The sequence below is a fragment of the Erythrolamprus reginae genome, chromosome 5, assembly GCF_031021105.1.
Source record: "Erythrolamprus reginae isolate rEryReg1 chromosome 5, rEryReg1.hap1, whole genome shotgun sequence".
NCBI classification, from domain to species: domain Eukaryota; kingdom Metazoa; phylum Chordata; class Lepidosauria; order Squamata; family Dipsadidae; genus Erythrolamprus; species Erythrolamprus reginae.
The window spans coordinates 46,914,407-46,938,296 of NC_091954.1; the positions used below are offsets into that span (position 1 = coordinate 46,914,407).

General features: G+C 35.4%; 1 protein-coding gene across 1 annotated transcript in view; it reads right to left on the reverse strand.

Moving 5' to 3' along the window:
- Nucleotides 1-209: 209 nt before the first annotated feature.
- FANK1 (fibronectin type III and ankyrin repeat domains 1) overlaps nucleotides 210-23,890 on the reverse strand; it is a 44,409-nt gene continuing 20,728 nt past the window's right edge. Inside the window, exons 5-11 of the mRNA XM_070752491.1 lie at nucleotides 19,933-20,007; nucleotides 18,944-19,009; nucleotides 16,913-17,078; nucleotides 10,475-10,618; nucleotides 4,916-4,993; nucleotides 4,779-4,823; nucleotides 210-4,683 (exon numbers count right to left, since the gene is read on the reverse strand). Coding sequence (XP_070608592.1) covers nucleotides 4,582-4,683; nucleotides 4,779-4,823; nucleotides 4,916-4,993; nucleotides 10,475-10,618; nucleotides 16,913-17,078; nucleotides 18,944-19,009; nucleotides 19,933-20,007 — 676 coding nt within the window. The 3' untranslated portion in view covers nucleotides 210-4,581. The remainder of the gene's footprint in view (nucleotides 4,684-4,778; nucleotides 4,824-4,915; nucleotides 4,994-10,474; nucleotides 10,619-16,912; nucleotides 17,079-18,943; nucleotides 19,010-19,932; nucleotides 20,008-23,890) is intronic.

Genomic DNA, 23,890 nt, shown 5'->3' on the forward strand with positions numbered 1-23,890 from the left:
CTACAATGGTTACAATTATATTTGCTTTACTTGATATACACTATATTACAGTTTGTCTTCTTTATGTCCAGACTTTATACAGATTATTACAGTATGTCAATATGTTTCAATATTAGGACACATGTATTCTTTTAAGTATTTTATATCAAATAAATTGTAAATACACATTTACTTATGTTTTTTTTATTAAATAATTTTCCAAATTGAGATTTATTGAGGAAATAAATGTTTATTTACTCTGCAGTTCAAATAGGGTATACTTTACAAATCAACATATTTAACTAAGAATAAAGATTTTTGTTTTACATTTTAAACTTTGATTGTGTATAAACTTATTGAGGAATAAATTTCTTTAAAATCAGTCATTTTTAATAATCACATCATTTAAATTGCAAGAAGATGAGAAACAATAGGTTTCTGCTAACAGGTAACACACTAAGTTAACTTTTATTCAATATGAAGATCTTAATGGACACAGTTGGAGTAAAATTAAAATGTAATTACAGCGTTATCAGCCTGAAAGAAGACAAATGTTTATTAAGCTATTGATATTGTTTATGTTATTCATATATTATAATTATAATGTATATAAATTTGTTGCTCCTGTTAAGATCTTGACAGAGAGAACAATAAATTTCTCAGTCATAGTAAATCTTTGCTACTGTGATTGAAATAATCATTAAAGTCATCAGGACAAATGGATTTATCAGACATTTATTTCTGTGAAGGAGAAAACAAGATTACATAGCAGAAGGAGAAAAATCCATCCCTAGATTTCCTCTGCATCTTATTGGTTATATCCTGTAGCTATCTACATCTGCAGGGATGCTTTCACCTCTGTATGTGAAAATTTCAAGTTCTCTCATCTCTGTACATGAAAATAATTCAGACCAGGTAGATAACCACTCTAAATTTATTTCCTCTTACTGCTTTGCAATCAAACTGGAATCCAACATCGATTTAAAAACTTCAGGTTTATTATCCCTCCTGCACATAGTTGTTGTGAACTTGTTTTATACTATCACCACCATAATGGGGCTGTTGTTTTTAAAAATCTCCATATGGTGGGCGTCATTTATAATGCTGCAATGCAGAGTATTCAAAAGTATATTATACAAAGTTACAACAATAACAACAACAGAATTGGAAGGGACCTTGGAGGTCTTCTAGTCCAACCCCCTGCTTAGGCAGGAAACCCTACACTTCTTCAGATAGATGGTTATTCAACATCTTAAAAACTTCCAGTGTTGGAGCATTCACAACTTTTGGAGGCAAGCTGTTCCACTAATTAATTGTTCTGTCACAAAATTTCTCCTTAGTTCTAAGTTGCTTCTCTCCTTATTCAGCTTTCATACTTTAAGTGTATTAATGTGTGAGAGCACCCTTCTTGGAGGGATAGAAGTAGTAATGTCCCTAAAAGGCTGGACTCAGCTGTTAGAGACTTATCCAGGCAATACTGCACAATTCACAGACAACAATTTGGCCTAGACTACCCAGAAGTAAAGCTCATGTAGAGAATACCCCCAAAACCTTCAAGCAGCCTAACTGAACCTACTGGAAGTCCGTTCTGTTTCAGAGTTTTGAAGAGAAGAAAAAACAGCAGAGGTCAACAAAGAGAAATCTAGAGGCAAGACACCTGCTTGATTACTTTGAGTTCTTAGTCTGTTCTAATTTTTCTATACCTAAATGCTTAAGGGACTGGGCAGTATAAATGTCCCCAGGTTCTCTACATCCTTTGAGAGTCTAGTGTTTGCTTTACGATACTCACTAATCAGCTCTACACATTTGTGTCTACAAAAGTCTCCACGAAAGTGATACTTGTTCAGATATTATAAGAAATTCAAAATCATAAGAATATTTTTAAAAACAGCCACTTACATCACATGTTTTAAATTGTATTTGTAATTTACAAGATTAGAAAAAGTTTGGGTTTTAAACTGCAGTATTTCCTATTTATATGCTTGATGTTCTATCTGATCTATCTTGTATCACTGATCCTTCTATAACAAGATACTTTGAAGGATTCTTTCACATTGCTTATGTTAAAGAACAACAATTGAGGTAAATTAATGTTCAATTACTATGGCAGAACCTAATTTTAATGAATAGTGTGCTTATGTTGTAACATGGAAATTTGGCTCGAATTCTGGCATAAAAAAGACTTTTCAAACTATATCCAATACTGGGTTATCTTTTATAAATACAGAATCCTAAAGTACCAGAGATATTCAGTTAAATGAAGTTTGGCTATAATAGTAATTGTTTTAGCAAATGCAGTATGAGGCAACAAAATAGAATTGGGAGATAAATGAGAATGGGCTGATTATTTTTCCCACTGTTTCATTTCCATTTTATATCTTCCTATATTTATCTCTATCGCTTTGTAAAGGCACCAAGAGAACAAGTGAACCAAGTTTTACTGCAAAAATGTTATGAGAAATTTAGACACCTCCTTACATTATTATGGTCTTCTGGTTAGAAAGAACAATCCTGAAGATTGATATAAATAGTTCTACATTAGAATCTGCAAGAGATCCAAATTCTTTTCTGGGACTTGTCAGCAGAAAGGAAAAAAGGAGCAGCAATATTTTTTCTTTCCAACAGGTAATTTTTTTTCTAGCTCTAGAACAGAGGTGTCAAACTCAATTTCACTGAGAACTGCATCGGGGTTGTTTTTGACCTTGGAGGGCCGGGTGGGCATGGCCAGGATGGACGTGCACAGCACGGCATCACTCATGTCAGGGGTGCCTATGATGGTCCAAGTAAATGGGCCAGATAAAATGGGCTCCCAACCTCTGTTTCAGCTGCAATGGCCTCTACATGCAGCCCTCCCAAGTTCCATTTTTGCTAGCACTGCGGGCCAATCCTTCACTATTTCCAGAATGGCCCTGCTGGTCAGTTCTAAACACCCCATGGGCCAGATCCAGAGGTTAGAAAATTCCTCTTTCCCCTGTCTGGAATATAGCACAGTCTCTGCTAGTATACTGATGGTTGGTCTACTTACCAATTTCTATATTTACCTATATATACACCTATATTTTCTTTCTTTGATTTGAGAGATCCAAAATTGGAGAACTGAAGTTTTAAATAAACTCTTATGAGCTGTATATGGCATTTTCAAGGTTGAATCTCCTCCATGGTTGGTCCTCCCTCTCTCCCTGCCCCAGAGAATAAAATTTATCCTATAGTCATAATCTCTCTAAGCCCCTAAAACAATACAAATTGCATTGTTCATTGCATTTCATAAAGCAAAACAGTATATGGGTAGAAAATATGCCCAGCCAAATTTTATGAGTAGGTTTGAGAGTCAAATATTTGTGAAAAAAATGGCAGCATTTTCCCCCCATTGACATTAGAATATAGGAAGAAAACTAGTTATGAATCTATTTCCAGTTCATTAGATCAAAATCATTACTGAATCCAAATAGAACTCTCAGTAGATTTCAAACAGCTTATAGATGTCAGGCTTTAACAGAAATATTAGAAATGTACAGTAACTTGTTACATTCATTCTCACCTTTAAACATGAATATAGACTTTGGAGAACACTCTACATAAAGATGCAAATTCAATTTAACCATGTAGGAACAAATTCATTTTTTCAATTAAAAAAACATTGATCCATTTAAATTCAATGAAATATATTCACAGAGGTCTGAACAGTCAAATACCCTAACAGAGCAGTCCAAAGAATGTTTACTCAGAGATAAATTCCACTCTAATCAATAGTATTGTATCATTCTTAAGTGTCTGTTAGGATGCATGCTTATTATAGGCTGTGATTTCTGCTTCAACTGCCTGTCTATATATGGCCAAGTTACAACTACTAAACTCCTGGCTGATGGAAAGCTGCACTGCCCTTAAGTACTCAAAATTATATGAGCAGTTTTAGGATTGTGTTCAAAATCCTGACCATGAGCTATTCCCTACTTTGTCAATTGTTATTCTCAGTGTGTTCCATTGCAGAAAACCTGTTACACTAAAACCCTGCATGGCAACTCCCTGGTATTGGTTGCTTTGATAAACTGGTTGTTACAGTTTGCCCTTGGCTGCTTGATTTTTGAAAAAACAGGATCCAGGTGGCTGGAGGGAGGGGCAGGGGAGAAATTAAGAGGAGCAGGAGCAGGGTGGTTTAATTTTTTTATTATTATTATTTTGCTGTCTCCTAGACATATTCCTTTAATGACATCTACTATTTCCAAGCAGAAATTGTTTTCATTAACATTAATCAGGATCATGGTTGAGAAAAGAGTTAGTGCTCAGATTCCACAGTTCCTATCCAGCTAGTGAAAAATTCAAGCAGGACATATCATGTGACCAACTCCACATTGAGTTGTGCTAATTATAACTGGCATTTGGGTTTAAAATCAATCTCCAAAGGCTAGAACATAGTATCACTATAAAACCGTCATTAAAGAAAGACAATTTTAAAATTCAGATAAATGTAAAATGCCAGAGAAAATCCTCAAAAAGGAAATATTTTAATCAAAGTGTCCAAGGATGATTTTAAAAAAAACTTACAGGAAAAAAGAAAACAAGCAGAAATCAATCTTCATAGTCCCACCTTCCTGGAAAAAAAGATTAAGAGGCACTTTCTTCAAATAACCGTGAAGGCGTAGATGCAAGATCAACAGCTGCACTGCTTAATTGCTTTTTCTTTTCTTCTATTATTGAAACCACACTCTTAAAAAGAAGAAAAAAAATAGTGAGTTAATCACCAGAGGTTAAAAAATGTTTAAAAACTAAAAATGATTAATTCAAGAAAGGTAGATTCCTACCTGTCTGTTCAAGCCTTTGGCCATTTCCAGAGCGCCCTTACCAAACTGAAAAATAACATATCAAACAAATTCAACTTACTGTTTAAGTACTTACTGTATGTAGGTAGATATTGTATGCAGTGAAAGAAATATAATACCTCATTTTTAATATCAGGATCTGCTCCTTTCTCTAATAATAATGCAACCAAATCTTCATGATTATTTAAAGCTGCCACCTATAAGACAAAGAAAGAAATATACGTCATTTAAAATTACATGTTTTTCAGTAACTGGGGAATTTATTGGGAACTTTTTGCACAAGGCAAAATGCATGCCGCCCCGAGTCTGCGGAGAGGGGCGGCATACAAATCTAAATAATAAATAAATAAAATAAAATAAATAAATACTAAATGCCGCTTGCATATAAACATGCTCGGAGTCTCATATGCTGTTTGCCTTTTGCAATGAAAATATGCAACGGTACTAACGTGTTGAAAATAAATTCATTGAATGAGATCTTATATGAAGGATTCCTTCAATTTCTGACTTAGAAAATTTGTGATCTGAAAAGCACTCAAAGAATCTACTGACAAACCTCTATTTTGTTATCTTTCAGTCAAAATAGAGCTGGAAGGGACTTTGATGTCTTGTAGTACAACCCTCTGCTCAAGCAGAAGACCCTATACAATTCCAAATAGGTGGCTGTCAGTACCTATATCTTCTGAAGACAAGCTTTTAGTTACTCTTCTTTGCACTTTTTCCAAAGTCTCAACATGTTTTTTCTAATGTGGTGACCAAAATTGGACGCAGTATTCCAGTGTGGTCTTACTAAGGCTTTATAAAGTGGTACTAAATGTTACTGAAATACTTAATGTATCCAGGTATGTACCTAATGTCACTAGAAATTGAGATCATTACATTGCACTTGACTTTTTGATGAGGCTTTATTTAACTGTTTCATTTATAGTCAAAACAGTACATATGAGAGGAGTGTTTTAATTCCACATGCAATATTCTTCTCCATAAACTTCTCAGCAATTGCCATTTCTTTTTTGCTGGTGTATATATCCCACAATTGTTTCTCTGCAAAAGTTTCCCTCACACAGAAAAGGTTCAAAAGAAATAGAATTCTCTTTTTTTATTTAATATTTTTATTGATTTGTTAAAATATGAACACACACACAACATATAACAGGTGCTTTGTGAGTAGTGCCTACCACCAGACAAACATTTATACCCCACCACCAAATCGGGGGTGTTTCTTGTATATACCATTTTAACTCAAGAGCAAAGTACAGTGGTACCTCGGTTCTCGAATGCCTTGGTTGTCGTACATTTCGGATACCGAACAAAATTTTCAGCAAAAATTTCCTTCGGACAAAATTTCCTTCGGACAAAATTTCCTTCGAACAAAAATTCAGCTACCGAACAGCCACAGAAAATTTTGTTAATTATCCAAAATGTTACCGCCGGGGGCAGCTGCAATCCCGGCAGCTTCGGGGGGCTCCTTTCCTCAATGCTTCGTCTTGTTACCTCTAGGGAGCTGCACCAACTTTCTCGTGACGTTCCCGGCGGCTTGACTTCTAGGAGCAACAGCACCAGGAACGTCATGTGATGAAGGGAAATCGCCGGAGCCATCTCAGCAGTTGCCGCCGCTCCAGCAGCTTCCCTTCATTACGTGACGTTCCCAGCGCTGTTGCTACTCGAAGGGAAGCCGCCGCCGTTGCCACGGCCGGGAAGGAGAAAGTTGGTGCAGCTGCCTACAGGTAACAAGCCGAAGCACTGAGGAAAGGAGCCCCCCAAAGCTGCCGGGATTGCAGCCACCCCACCCTTCCTGCAGCTTGCAGCGCTTAGACTATAGAGCTCCTCAGATTTTTTTATCCCATAGGAAATAAAGAAAATAGATTTAATTGGTTCCCAGCGAGTCAACAGGGGCTGGGAACCAATTAAATCCATTCCCATTATTTCCTATGGGATAAATTAATTCAGTACTCAACCAAATCGGTTCTCGACCACACTTCTGGAACGAATTGTGGTCAAGAACCGAGGTACCACTGTATCTGTTTACATATTATAGAGTGATTCCAATTTATTCCTTGTAGCTTGGTCTCGGATTCTACTCGCCATATATCGTCTTACCTTGTCCCATCGTCCTATCAGTTGTCGCAAGTCAGTTTCATTAACCGAATTCATCCTTTTATCCATAATCTCAAATTGAATATGGTCTACCATGTACCGGTACCAATTTTGCATTGTCCATTTTGTCGCATCCTGCCTGAGTGCTTTCTCTAAATTCTCTCATCGCATTACTTTTAACTAATACTGCCATTTCCTTAGTAATTATCCATCGTATATTTAAAATCCTATTAATATCCTCTTGCACTTTTTGCCAAAAATTCTGCACTATCGGGTATTCCCAAGAAATAGAATTCTCCACAGAACAAATACACTCTCTTTCTCTTCAGTGAAAATCAGTATTTGCATTCTGTCAATAAATACTGTTATATAAGGAAAACTGAGATAATACAGGCATTGCCTAATATTAAAATGTTATTCTGGAGAAATCAACAAGATCTCTTCCTTTTCTGCCTTAGGCATAAGCACAGTATCATATTCTTGACTGCTGCTTGTTCTATTGCCTTTCAGTTTTGTGTTTCTGTCAAAGACAGAGAAACAAGCAAGAATTGCCAATTTCTTGCACAAAAGGCAGGTCAGCAGTGGAATGAGACAACTTGCCACTGCCAATTTACCATGGCCAACTCGCCATTGCTAACTTGCTACAGGACAACTTAATCATTCTATTTAATTATTTAAAATGAAAAAATATTTTAATTTTTGCTGTTCACATTTCATTCTGTTCCCCTCTTCTAGATCATTTCTTTAGTGATTCTATACCACCATTTCTTTGATATTAATAACTCAGTAAGTTGTCCTGTGGCGAGTTGGCTGTGATAAATTGTCACAGAATCGGCTGGCAGATCTAGTAGCAAGAAAATCTTAGGTTTTCATTGTGGCAAATTTGGGCATTCAACAAAAAAAAAACCAGAAATCATTAATGTGTTTTCTTGTTCAATATGAGTGTTTCCAAATATACTTATTCCATTTATATGTTCCCTGTGTTCTATACATTTAAAACATATGTATGTTCCTAAAAATGTAATTTGCAAGATCATTATATCTCATCTATTCTCCAGCAATTGAGAATATATTATGTAAGTACATTGAATTCCACTGCTTTCTAAACATTTTGTTGAAAATTTTATAGAGATAGTAAAATAGGCCTCTATAGGAGGGAACTAGATATTAATCAGCAATCAGAATTTGGCAGTACTATACTATATACATTTCCTCTTCCCCACATCATTAAAGTACCATCCCAAACACCTATTTTAAAGTGCAGGAAAATAATACTTGCTCACTATGTTGATTGGGGTAAAAACACGACAGAGTCTCTGTTGATCTTTATAACATCTACAAATGCAGTAGTTCAGAAAGATGAATTTCCAATAAGAAGGAATAAGAAGCCTCATCCCATTAAAGAAACATCTGAACCTACTCAGACTATTCTATTTCATGCAATAAACCAGAAAGGATATTTTGATATCAAATGCTTTGGAAGGAGAAATCTAAGAGGAAATGAAGTCATGTTTTGAAATTGCCTTGAGCTTGGTAATGGTAAGAAATAATGTTCTTATTCAGGCATAGATTATGTTCCTACAAATAAGAATAATACATGATATCTGGCAGGCTTTCCACCTATGTATATACAAATATAGGCTGAATAAGTATCATGCAATTTCCCCCAGATATTTGGGTCAAAGGGCTAGGTTTGTTCTATTCCTGTTGAAGGTTTTGTTTTGATGAGTGGGGATCCTTGCTTTATCCTAGCAAGGAAAACCAGGGGTGGGTTCCTTCCGATTTGAACCGGTTCACTCGAACTGGTAGCAACCTGCTGGTGATGCCACTATGACATCATCAAACTAGATTGGTCGGTGCTGGTCCATGGGCGCCGCAATCTTTTTATTTATTTTTCTATTTTTTTAAATTAAATTTTTCCCTTCTGTGCAGAAGTTGAGTTCCGGCACTGTGCATGCAAGTCACTATCTTTATGTTTGTTTGTTTGTTTTCTGATTTTTTGTTATTGCATATTTGTGCATGCGACCATGAGGCGTGCCCCTGCGGCATGGGAGAGGGCAAACCAGCAGTGAGGTAAGTTGGATCCCATCCTGCTTTAAACCATCCAGAATTATCTATGTGGGACATGCAGTCATATAATTCAATAACTAAAATAAATTGACAAATTTGCACAAATGAAAGGTAATTATGCTCATAGTGTAATTCATTGGAAATGTTAAAGATATATAATACTTTCTTTGAAAATTTTATACCTATCACTAATTACTAAAGATATTTAGAACTAATTAGCAATGATACCACACATAGCCACAAAGAGTCTTGTTGATTGCCTGATTAAGTATGCAAATTGATATATTTTAGTTTATCTAATTTATGGGATACTCAAATGAATCAATGCTTTTTCCCAAACAAAGGTTGATGAAGTTAGAAGTTCTGGAACTCTTTGAAATCATATCCATAACTAACCTTGATAATGTTAAAATGTAGGGTCATAATATTATGCAATGATATAATTATTAACAGCTTCTGATGGAAGCATGTGCTATAGTGTTTCATGATGGACATGTCATAATTTACTTCCTCCTTTACCTACCCACAAGCACCTATTCTTGATAGTAGTACTCCCCAAATAAAATTTGGCCAAATAGAAACTATGGCATTTCACAGACATTACTCTGGCTGAGAATGAGCCGGGATGGCGCAGCAGGTAGAGTGCTGTACTGCAGGCCACTGAAGCTGACTGTAGATCTGTAAGTCAGCGGTTCAAATCTCATCACCAGCTCAAGGTTGACTCGGCCTTCCATCCTTCTGAGGTGGGTAAAATGAGGTCCTGGATTGTGGGGGCAATATGCTGGCTCTGTTAAAAAGTTCTATTGCTAACATGTTGTAAGCCACCCTGAGTCTAAGGAGAAGGGTGGCATAAAAATTGAATAAATAAATACATACATACATACATACATACATACATGCATACATACATACATACATACATACATACATACATACATACATACATAAATTAAAAAAAATACATTTGAATATATATTCTAAAATAGCCTGCACAGTTTCTTTATACACGTACAATTTTTTATTATCACCCATCATTCAGTAGGCTTCAACATCGACATTCTAAATAAGAACATCACAAAATAATGGAAGACTAATAGGAGATGTCTACCTCCAACATCAGAATGATTCCATCAGTCAGATATTCATGAAAGCTAAAACAATAACAAAAGGATGTGCTCAAACTGATACAGGAGCATTCTGCTGTTTTCCTAGACTAGAAGTCCTTTCTGTATTTATAATCCAATTCTTTTTTCTTTCTTTTTTTGAGAAAAATGATAATCCAGACAGTCCTGGCACATGTGCAGTACAAAAAAAAAAGACTTTCTGCATCATTTTGAATTAGGAGGAGGATCCATTTTCCTTACCTTTGAATTAATTGTGAATTAAGGTGGACTTAATAGTAAATAATGAAGTGAGGTGTTTGAGTCCTAGGAATGTTTGGAAGCATTCAAGACGCTCTCATCCTCCTTACTGAGAAACATTCTACCATGTTACTTAGCAGTACAGCATACCATCAGAGGTGTCTTGCCATCCTTATCTTTTACGTTCACATCAGCTCCAGCATTTATTAAAATTATGGCGACATCTGTTTTTCCTGATAATGCACATAATCTGAATAATGGAGTCCATTCAATGCCAGAATCTCTAGGGTCAACCTGTTATAGATATAGAAAAGCCAGAACCACAGTATTATTCTGAATAGAACCTATATTTTGTATTTCCTTTTAAAGTTTGTTTACACAGGGTTTTTTTTCAATCTTTACTATATTAAACTAATTCAAGCTCCTTTCCTCACTTTATCCTGCCTCATAAACTACTTCTTCATCTCATTTTACATTTTACTGTCTTTTAGAGTTTTTTATTTCCGGGTGTTCTTCCTGCAGTTGCAGGACCTACTATTTTGGATCAACTAAATGTTCATTCATTACTTAAAACAAGAACTGACCCAACTAGCTTTACTATTTTTAGTATATCATTAATTTTAACCCCTATTGTTTTCATTTTCCTTTGTGTGGACAACAAGGTATCACTACTGTCATCTCTAGATACAAGACTATATTGTTGATAAAAACAGATTAATAAAAGTAACAGCGGTAATAATGGACAAGATGCATATAACAGTTTTTAAAACTATGTGTATAACTGTAACTTAGATTATATGGGACATAATTCAGTGACATGTAATATGAATAATTTATATAAAGATGTTTCTTCAGTGATAATTATTTAAAGTCATTAAACTTTACCCCTTGGAGAAAGATGAATGTTCTTAAAATGAGTATTATTTCCAGATTAATTTATATTCTGAGAGGAATTCCAGTTTATATATCTAGAAAATATTGTCAGAAAATAAATTATTTGAATAGAAGTTTCTTATGATATTCTTCATTATGAAAATGCAATTATCAATTAATGAGGATTTGGTTTTCTGAAGCTGGAGTTATATCATCATGCTAACTTTTAGTAAAGTATTAAATACTGTAGTGAACATTTGGTGTTTTCTGATTTGGGCAACTTTGAAGGATATAGATATGTAACTGTATATGCATATGTATGTATATAGCTATTGGTTGGATGGAGAATATCAGTATCTAAATATACTAAAACTCATTAATCTGTGGAAACAATTAGGACACTTAGAAAGTTATAGCACGCATGGCTAATAAAGAAGATTTAATTCTTTTTCCCATGCCAAGTTTATGGAGAAATTGGGAGAAGGAGGGTGATACAGAAAAATTGAATGTAAATGGAGACACCTGACAGGCTAGAACAACTTCTTAAATTCTTTAAAATTAAAAACCATATTCCTTTTTATAATGAATCAATACAATATGCAGATGTTAAGAAAAGAACTAGAAGCTCCTATATTATTTAGACAACAGAAAATATCTTAAATTCAATAGCAAAAGTATCATTGGATTTGAAATTGCAAGTTATACAACATAATATTCTGAATTTATTGATCTCTATTATGTTTGTATAGAAAGGGACTGTCAAAAACAGCCTTTTGTTGTTGATGTAATAAGGATAATGTTTCTTTAAATCACATGTTTCTCCAATATCCTATACTTACCAAGATTTGGGAGAAAATAATGGATCACATAAATATGACTGTGTGACAGAAGCTACAATTTTCAGAGGATACTGTTCTTTTGAACTATATACTTAGTACATGCAATTGATAACTGGACAACATAAATGGATTCTTTATATCCTTATTACAGCTAAAATACTGATATTGCAACATTGGAAAGATAAATGTATGGCTGCATTTATTCAATGGATTGAAAACCTGATTGCACTTGCTAATTATAAACAGATTACCCATAGATGTAAACTTTGTATAGACAGAAATAATGAAATAGGGGACTCATTTATACAGAATACAGTAGATTAAAAAATGATTTCTTGTAATCTTTGAATTTGGCATGGGTGAAATCTGTGTAGTTACATTCTTAAAAGTGCTGCTATTACTGCAGATAATACTGTACTGTGATTCTGTAAAACAAGTATTAAGATTAGAGGTTGCAAAATTTAACTCGTGCTAAACTTAATTCCAATTTATATTTTCCAGCATTATATACATGAAGGATAGTGGAAATGCTAGAAAAAACATAAAAAGGAGTATAGTTCTAAACATGCAAACATAAGATGTGAACAAATTAGTTCTAAAATCATCCACAATAATCGCAGAGCAGTCAAGTACTGCAATGCAATGTCACCACTGATATTTTGTTGGAAGAATGGCAACTGCCTTTCCTTAAATACTATTGAATATCAACAGCTATTGTAAAAAAGTAAGATTCTAAAGCTGAAAATCCTCCACACTTTGGGAAAGTATCCAAATTGATATAAGAAAACTGAATTTCTCCTTCCGAAACTAGAATCTGAACTCTCATTGCATGTGAAGAAATAAAATATCAGATTCATTTCTTTAATCCTTAATCCTTAAAGGAACTTTTGGGAAAGAAATGGTGAACTAAACCATGTCGCGGTTTGTAAAGTCCGTTAAGACATTAACCCCACGGAGGCAATGGATAAGAGCCCCAATCATTTATTCAAAACAAGAATTATTTTATTATTAAAGTAAAAATAAACATTGTCTCGGTGGACAAAATAACCAGCACCTTACATAATGGAGTGTAAGGCAGAGAAGAACAATAGAATGTAGAGACACAGCATAAAGAAGGAAATGATGTGGCAGAATGAAGAGACGGTGAGTAGACTCTATCCTTTTTAGACAAGGAAATCATTTGAGATTGTCCATAAATATAATTCCATAGAGTTGCTCCTAGCAAGGAAGCCACAATAGCAGCCTCTGGCAGGATTACAACTCTATGAGGTAAGGGAATAATCATCTTTTTGCTCAAACCGTGATTGATATCTTCAAAAGGACACTGGATTTGCATGCTTTCTTTTCAAATCATTTTTAAAAATTGCTTGTTAATTGCTTATCAGCTATTAGGAACCTTTGGATTGACAAATTTTACAGTAGTCAGGTGTTTTCTTTAATCCTTAGCAAAATAAATTTGAAATACAGGTTTAAGAACGTAAACATTTTTCTTTTGGAATAAACAGCAAAAGAGTGATTAGAACTTTGTTTTGGAAAGATACAAACAGATTAAGGGTCTAAATGAGTATGAAATAAGATTTTGGGATTAATTATAAGAATCTTTTCTGTAGGAAAATGCTTTGTTTGGACTTCTCTTTAAAAAATGATAGAATGGAAGTCTGTATATTAGGAAATAGAAAGAATTAGAAGGAATTAAAGATTGCTTAAATTTGACTTCATAATACAGAATGGAGCAAAATATTTTAATATTGGGCATACTGAAGGATATTTTTTGAACAATTGACAAGCAGTTAATTTTTAGAGTGTCTGTCTTTATATGTTTAAAGTTTTTATGGAAGAAGAAATAGTTTCACTGGACAAGATGGAGACTAATATGAAAGTGGATTTAAAAATAACAGACTACAAGAATGATATGGGGAGGAAAGATACACTGGATATGCAAATGAAATCAGCTTACATTTTAATAATTAAAAGGATATATTTTTTTAAAAATGAAGAGTTACATGAATAACTTTCCTTTATTTACAAAAGGGATATGTTAAAGTTTTGAAGAACTTTGTGAGAACATTAAAAGTTAAAAATGAAAAGAAATCAAGCCTTAGGACATTATTTGAAGGGACTAAAGTTTAAGATTATCCGAAGTAAAATATAAAGTTGGTAAAGGTAAAATAGATATGTTGCTTTCTCCCTTTAATGATTTTTTTTGTTTATTAGAACAATGACAGACTTAAGGATTTGTTTGTAGACAAAGATGGGCTGTGAGAAAATGATTTGCATTTTATGAGATGGTGATATGTTACTTGCTGTGGTTAGCTTTGGCTCAGCTCCTGCCCCAAGGAATAGGGAGGTGGATGTGGGGGAGACATCCGCATGCCACATGCCTGTTTTGCTCCTAGTAGAATCTGCCGACAAAGTCTCCTCTGACCAAGGAAGCGTGAGTGACAGGGAAGAGGGGAGTTTGGCAGGTAGCCTAGGAGGAGATCAGTCATCTGTATCATCCCCGGATTCTGAACAAGAATTAATGACACATCCATGCATGCGTAAAGTGATGCATAGGAGACAACAACTGAAGGATTATTACAAGAGAAAATGAGGCCACCTGTGGTTGGGTGGGGCTGCTGTAATTAGTGCTACAGATAAAAGTGCAGCCTGGTGTTTTAGTCTCATGGCAGTTTATCTGATTCATTGTTTCATCAAGATCGTGGTTTTTGCTTTTCAGGATTGTGTGTGTGGACTCTCTGGACTTTAGAATTGGGTTCAATTTCCCAGTTATTGGGTGAGCAATTGGACTGCATTTAACCTGTGCCTTGGGTGTACCAGAAAATCCCTTTGACATTTAAAAAGGGAGCTGTTTCTGTTTTTCTGTTTATAAAAACTTTTGGGTTTTCGTTTTATCGTGTGGTGTGTGTCTTCCTGGACTAATTACCCTGTAATTATGGGCGGTTGAGACACGCCGGCAGAACAGTTACTAAAACTGTTTATACCTGTGATGAAGGGGGAAGTCATTTCTTGATATATATTATTCTTTTCTTTTCTACTACCTGTATATTATTTTTCTCTATTTCTTTTGCATTTTCTATTTCTTTTAGTTTATATTAATTTTATATTTTAAGAATGTAATATTAATTCTATTTTTTAAATCTTTAATACTAAAATTATTTTTTCCCCAAAAAGATATACCAGGATATTGTAAAATAGCTGACCGACAAATGATACTAGTTAGTGGTATAATGGCTCTCTGTAAAGATTGATCACAAAGATATTCTTTAAAAAGCCTAGAAGATAAACTTCCATTTTGATTTTTTTATCCTAATGATCTACTGCTAACAGGGCAATAATTCTTCCATCTAACTAGCCTTTTCTACAAATGAAAGTCTTCCCAAAATAATAGGAAACGAAATATAGAAGTCTTAATCCATTTGGAGTTATTGTGATATATATAATCCTAAGCATGTCTAAAAAAACTAAGCATAATTAAGTTTAATGAGGCTTATTTTGAAGTCAGGCTCAGAAAAGATTACTGCCTTAGCCCTAGCAATAGTGAACAGTCATTTATGTAAATGAGTAACTTTGTTAGATAAAGCATCTTTTACATAATTAAATTTTATTTATTTATTTTGTCAAACATGTCCAAGATAGCAGGTATAGGGATAAACATAAACATAACAAAGGAAGAAAGTACAAATAAATGGGGAGAGTAAGACAGGGATGGTAAGCATGCCCCCTTTACAGATCTCTTAGGAATGAAGTGAGGTCCATGGTAGACAGTTTAAGGTTGAAGCTTTGAGGGTTTGAGGTTGTAACAATGGAGTGGGGTAGAGCACTCCAGGCATTCACCACTCTGTTGCTGAAGTTGTATTTTATACAATCGAGTTTGAAGCTGTTTACCTTGAATTTGTATCAATTATTTGTGGCTGAAGTTCAAGAAGTTGCTGACAGTAAGATATCATAGCAGACAATTTGTGTACTATGTTTAAATTGGACCACAGGTGGCGCAGTTCCCAATTATCCAAGCCCAGAATTTCAAGCTTGGTGAGTTGAGTACTATTCTTGTGAAATACTTCTGGACTCACTCAATTGTGTTAATGTCCAATATACAGTGTGGATTCCAGGGGGGTGAGCTGTATTCAAGAATTGGTCGGGCACTTCAACACAATTGTTGATGCAAAATTAGACTATAAAAGTAGCAAAACAAATCAAAAGGCAAAAACTTTTTTAAAAAATAACAGAGGAATTATGAATTAAAGATGCTTGGAGGAAATTACAACCAGAGAAAAACAATATACTTTCTTCTCAAATATGCATAAATTGTGGTTGAGAATTGATGTGACATGGATGTCATCAGAATTACAAGAGAATATCCACGAAATAGAAGTGGAGGATAGTACTTGGCCAGACCATAACCCAATAAAAGTAAAATGGAAAGGTCAAACAAGAAAATTAAGATGGACATTAATGCAGTCAATGTGGGAAGGTAAAGAGTTCATAACAAAAATGGGAAAGGAAATGGAATTCTTCAAAGAAAATAAAAATAAAGAAACATCCCTGCATGTATGGGATACTACCAAGGTACTGTATATTCCAGAGGGTTATGTAGGAAGGAAAAATAGGGTTTGAAACTACAATGGCTCTGAAAGAGAGTCTTACAGTGTTCAAGTCTGTCAGGATCCATCTGGATCTTGAATCTATCTTCTAGAGTGTTAGCTATTCCTGCCAGTTCAATATCTGCAAATCTGGCAAGTTCCCCTTCTATTCCCTTATCTAAGTCATTTATGAAGATATTGAAGAGTACTAAACCTAATGGTACCTTATGGCACATATCAGAAAACACAATATAAAATGCTGTTTTCATAAATTACACAAATGTTTCCAATACCTCACAGCCGTCCTGGATCATCCATTCAATAACATCGCAGTGCCCTCCATCCGTAGCCCAATGCATAGCTGTACATCCACCAAAATCCCTGCTTAACCAGGAAGCCCCTTGGGATCTGAGATACTGGACAATATTCAGGTGACCAGCAAAACACGCTATCATTAAACTGTAAAATAAAAGCATGTATTAAGGCTAAAGCTCTCATTTTGAATTTCTGAGAAATGGAAATTAAATAATAAAGTAACCCCTGTGTTAGTCTAGTTAAATATTAGTTTTCATAAAATATTTATTCTTTACATTGTATATTGCTATATTGGATGGTAGAACTATGATTCTCTCTCACCTTTTATGACTGCAATTCTTTGTTTGGATTTCTGGTGACTATCATCTTAATTCATTTCTTATTGAACAGGTATTTAATTTCCTACAGCTCAAAATGCTGGACAGCAAGAAATGTTTTGCAGTATACTGTATAACTTTTTAAAACATTGCTAGAACACCAGGTTCCTTTGCCTCCTCACACTAATGTAAGAAAATAATTATTTCAATGTAAAAAAAATGTAGAAAGTGTGTAAGGTAGTTTATCTTTCTCCTTGACTCAAAGCTTCAGAAACCAAATCCAAACTTCATTAAAAATCAAAACTGCTGATTGCAGGTTTTGAAGAGACGAGTGAACAATACCCCACTTTTTTTTTTAATGCTCTGAGGATTGCAGGGGTGTTACAACTGAAAACACAACTGAATGTGACTGCAAATTTTTGTTTGGAATAAAGAGAGATTTAGAGATTTCCCATCTGTACTCTGAACAGGTGACTTGTGATTAGTCAGGTAAAATTGATGTTTTTGTGGTCACCTGAGACCATCTAGGAATCACAGGTTCCATCCTGCACTGAACCATAAATGTAACCTTTTAATGACTCCCTCAGAGAATGAAGATCCAGTTCCTATCTGCTTGTTTGAAAAGTAGGTGCAATCACATATCTAGTTTTACACACACAAACACACACACACACACACACACACACACACACACCTTCCTTTCTTCAGGCACTCTACATTTGCTCAGAACTGTATGCACAGGTACCCAAATCAATGTTGCATTGCTTGGCTAATAGAACCACATCCTGGTGTTTTTCAAGGACATGCTGATATCCAGAGGCAACCTTACCTCACCCAATCTTTGGACCTTATAAAAGCAAAGGCTAAGACAGAGTGGGGGAAGGGGCGTGTACAGCAGGAAAGATAAATGCAAACGACCTACAGATAAGGAAGTGGAGATGATGTCAGCAGACTGAATTAAAGTCCCTTTGCCAGGATAATGTTGCTCACCATGGCTTATGGTTCTGAAAATTGAATTAAAGAGGTGATGTCACCTCTTGCAAGCAGATAAAAGGATTTTAATTCAACTGCCAATATCTAATAATGAAAAGTAAAAATATATACCTTGCCATAAAATGCTACCTGATATTTATGTTTGTTTACCTAGGATACATTTTCACTTGCCAAATAGATTTTGCTAGAATTAAGGCACCATGAAGAATTATGTGCTTCCTTCCTTCAAGAATGAATGAACTCAATGCAATTAGTTCTGCCTGTAGTGTCCATTTCAATATTAATGCCTTAATACCAAACATTTATATATTATTGGCACTAAGACAATGCAAAGCTTTCAAAGATGCTTCACAATATGCATGTATAAAGCACTTCCTTTGGAATAATTAAAGCAGATATACTCTGTCTGACTTTAGATGCTGGGGCACATATAGCCTGTTGCAGGAAACACAATGAATGAAGTGGTGATGTATGTACAAACATGCTGAGATAGCTCCGAAAAACTTCTGAAGTAGCTGAGTGAGCTTGGAAAGATGCTGCAGTTCTTCTGACCCCCACAAAAATGCATGTGTAGAATTTCCATGCATTGTAAAATAGTTTTTCCAGTTTATATAGCCTAATTGATATTCTCAATTATTTAACTACCTCTTTCAAACAAATAAACATATTTAAGGTAATATTATATATTAAATTTTATACCTGTCTTTTCCACTGGCATTTTTCATGTTCACATCAGCTCCATTTTCTACCAAAACCTGTACAAGCCTAGATATAAAAGAGTAGCTTGATATTATTTCCATATTTACCTTATATTGTTTTCACAACTAGCTTCCTTCCATAGTTTGTAAAAATACATTTCAGATTTAGATGCCAATTTTAATGAGTCCTTTAGTAAGAAGTGGATGAAATAAAAAAATAACTTTCAATCTCAATATCATAAATATTCTGTTTTATGAGCTAATAATATTGTTTACAAGTCATTGAAACCATAGGTTCAATGTATTTTAATCTATAATTGATTAAATAATATAGAGCAAGAAAGCTTTTCAATGTATAATAAAATACTGTAATACAGAACAATTGCTAACTATATTACGATGTAATGATTAAAATCAGAAGTCTGAAAAAGGGTACTTAGAACTATCATCTTAGTGGTAAACTAGTGATAATACTTTTATTTTATATGTATTTATATTGAAATACAGTGGCAACATATTTTTTTAAAATTAACATAAATGAAAGCAATGTGGTTGACAGCATAGATGGGCATATTTTCTCTAGTTCAAGTTGAGATTTTGAACTTTAATTTAATATTTGAACTTTAATGACTGAATATCATAGCCTCTCCTATGGGTTCACAGCTATGGAACATATGATCAAGAATTACTCTATATACACAGAATTAAATGTATTTATATAAAATTCAAAAAATTACATCTTAAATATTGAATACTTATAATTAAGAGTAAGGAAAAATTAACATAAACTTATGGAGAGGGATGGGAAAGAACTGATAGGTCTTTTGGTGTTAAACCTTCAAGTCCATCAACATATAGCCAGTCTGTTTTAAAAGCATTTTATGTTCATATAGCTTAAAAAAACATTAATAATGATGTTCTGAACAGATGCTAAAATACAAATGGAAGTAAATACTAAAGTAAAATAAATTAAGAAATATAATGCCCTACCTTGCATATCCTTTTTGCGAAGCAACCATCAATGCTGAAAGTCCTAGTTTATTGAGTGTATTTACTACAGCTGGCCTTTAAGGGGGGAAAAATCATTATATACACAGTTTTTCGTTCATCTCATTCCTGAATAACAATTTGTAATGTTATTGCACTGTTTGAACCATAAAATAAAAAATAGTATTAATCAGTGACTTCTTCAAAACATTTCAATAGTTTTGTATAACTACCATAAATATAATCTATGTTCAAATACTGTATCAATTTCTAGGCATCTAAATATTGAAGTGTAGCACTATTTATATTAAAAAAAATCAGAGACTGAACCAATATATGTCCTCAGCTTACAACCAGTCATGATGTGATCTACAGTTTGATATGGGACCCCATAATAACACTGAGGCAAGGAAATTGTGCCCTATTTATACAGAGGATCCCAGCAAATGCCTTGTGAGATGCAAATCCTATTCAGGATTGTCTATAGCCGATGTGTTAGATCAGTGCCTGACATTTTGGGGTGGGAGGGATCATTAGTATGTCTTCCTATGTCTGAGAGTTCAGCGACACATTTGGCTTTTTACTGGGAATTGGTGTTAAAATTGCTGGGCAAGGTCTTTTCAGTGTTGGATTTCATTTTTTAAAAAATATCTTACCTTCCTAAGTAAGAATAGGTCTCCCTTTCTTGTAATTACAAAGCAAATGAAAACTTGGCTTATTATAGTGAGCATCCTTTGTCTTTTGAGCATTTAATTTGAATTTGTATTTATTTGCACTTTATATTATGGTTTTAATTGTGCATACCAATTGTGTTATTTGCCATCCTAGTTTATTGAGGTAGCTTATATACACAGTAAATAATAAATACAAATATAGAGAACATAAATTGCTATCCAGTGATACCTGAAAATTCTATATAAGGTACTGCTGGTCTGCAGAGGAGAGATTCAAAAGCAATCAATACAGTTTAGACTTGCTCAATAAATACTATCATCTAAATGGTTGCAGTGGTACAACAGCAGCTTTCATGAAAGAAAAAGCTTAGAATCTGGTCAGTCTAGTTTCTTCCATCATCATGACTTTGTGACATGCTACATTTTAATTTCATCCTAAGTGTTCAGAGATAAATATTGAAATGTAAACCCTTTCAACGTAGTCTAGTTTTTCAACATATTTATCACTATTTATGCAGTACTTTCAGAACTGTCAAAACAGTATTTTTCTCCCATTTATGATTAACTAATCATTTATGATTAATCAATGATTAATAATTATGACTAATCCCATTCACGATTAACCAGAAGTTTTTAATTTGATGCAAAAAGTAGTTCTAGTCAACAAAAATCTGATGGATGCCAAAATTAGATTCCAACAGAATGTATGCAGGAAGGAGCATTGGCTTATCTGAACGGTCTTCTCTGTGCACTGTGGGGAAAGTCCAAGTATGGGATAAACTTTGGTCAGTTACCAAGAGACTGAGTTAATTTTAGATTGAAGCACACCCTCTCTGCTCTACTGGCTCTTGACATGTCAGTTTTCAAATGAAGGCGTAGTGAGTATCCAATGGAGAACATGCAAGGTTGAGCTGTAGCAAGCCTGGACCTCAGAAAGCCAGGGCGGGTTTGGACTCTTCCCGCAGCGCATAGAGGAGACCATTCAGGTAAGCAAATACTCCTTCTCCTGTGCACTGATAAAGAGTGTCAAAGCATGGGAGTTTTAAGTCTCGTTAGTGGGAGAAGGCTGATCCAGTGGAGCAGATGTGGAGGAGACTCTTTAGAGCAAAAAGGCAGCATCAGCCAAGGCAAACAAGTCCAGTTTATAATTATTGATGAAGGGCAAAGGCATAGACCACATGGCCGCCATACAAATCTCTTCAATAAAGACCTGTGTGGCCCAGTCCACTAAGGAGGACATGTTCCGGGTAGAATGCACAGTGATCCTACCCAGGATCATGCCTGGACTGCCCCTCATAAGCCTGGGTGATGCACGTGTTAAGCCAGTGCCTGATAGTCTGGCCGTAACCTTGCAACTCATGGAGGCCAATTGAAATGAAACAAATAATACTTCAGACCTCCGGAATGAAGCCATCTGATATAAATCTGGAGAGCCCTCCTGATGTCCAACCTATGCCAACGATGTTCCAATTGATGGTTTGGGTTGGGACAAAAATTGAGCAGAATCACCTCTTGGGCCCAGTGAAACCAGAAGTTCACTTTTGGGAGAAAGAAAGAATCCAGATGGAGGACAATCCTATCCGGATGGAAGTGACATAAGATCTCATGCACTGAGAGTGCTGCCAATTCAGAAACCCTCCTAGATGAAGTGATAGCGACCAGGAGGTCCATCTTGAGTGTCAGAGGAATCAGAGCGATACCATTCTTAATAGTTAAAACAGAGAGGACGTGTCTGCTTGCAGAACAAGTAAGAGATCCCAAAAAGGGTATCTATTGATGATCTGGGGTCTCAAATGAGCTGTTCCCTTCAAGAAAGTGCATACGCTTGGGTACTAATAGAAGGAACACAAATTGTCAAGTCTGAGGACTGTGGACAAGGCCATGGAGAATATTGGGAGCCAAGCCTTTATTAAGCCCCACCTGCAAGAAGCTCAAAATCTGAACAATCGATACAGACAACTGATCAAGGTGAGACTGGAGACAAAATCTATATATAAGCTGACCAGGTAGCGTTTTAGATACTGTGCATGTAGTAAATTCCTGTCGAGACGTCCGAATGGTGGGAAATCTGTCCTTCCACAGGAGGTCTCCCTCAAGTGTCAGATGGTCAGACGTAACTATTTATAGTCTGGATGGAGTAGAGCCTCTTGGCAGGGGAAGATCCTGGAATCGTGAATCTGCCATGGACAAGACACTGGGAATTCCAACAGTACCGCATACCAAGGACATCAGGGCCAATGGGAAGTGACAAATAGTATTCTGCCTCTTCCAAAAGCACCTTCTGAATTACCTTCAGTATGAGGGGAAGGGAAGGAAAGGCATACAAGGGTCCCAGTGGCCAGGGACTGTGGAGGGAATTGATCCCTTCTGCTACTGGTGCTGGAAATCTGGAGAAGAATCTTAGTTGTGTGTTGATGTGAGTTGTGAACAAGTCCACCAGTGATTGGCCAAACATCCTGATCAGTGTTGAAGAGTGCTGGGTGCAGGCGCCACTCCACAAGATCTATTGTTAAACAGCTGAGCCAGTCTGCCTGTACATTTAAAATCACAAAATGTGTTCCGCTTGAAGCAATTTTACTTGTAACTCTGCCCATAGTCCGATTTTCTCTGCCTCCTTCATAAGGCATCTGGACTGCGTGCTCTCCTGATTATTGATGCGGGTCTGGGTCAACACATTGTCTGTCAAAATGGGAACATGTGAGTCCTTCACCAGCAGCTCTAAGTGTTGGAGGGCCAGTTACACTGCATTGAATTCCAACAAATTGATGTTGGCATTGACCAAGTCCAATGGTTTCCAGCGCCCCTGAGTCACCTGGGACCTGGCCTGAGCTCCCTACCCAAACAGACTGGTGTCTGTGGTTATAGTCACTTGGGTGAGTTCTTTGAAGAGGCAGCCCTTCTGAGTGTGGGAATGACCCCCAAGCCACTGAACGAAGGACTTCTGGTGGCACCCTCAAAATGTTGTTGGAAAGACTGGTCTGCGCTCGTTGATATGGAAGTAGGCTCCTTTGGAGAGCCTGAGCATGAAGTCTCACCCACAGCACCATGTCAATGCACGAGATGAGCTCAGGGCAATCATCAGGGCATATCAGAGTACATATCAGATATACAGATATAAGGGGATATATATGTATATTGTAATAAAATCTTCGGAGAGGGGCGGCATACAAATCTAATAAATGAATGAATGAATGAATGAATGAATGAATAAATAAATAAATAAATAAATAAATAATATGATAGTCATTCTATTGAAGGATAATCTGGCATATATTTAGCCAAAAAAT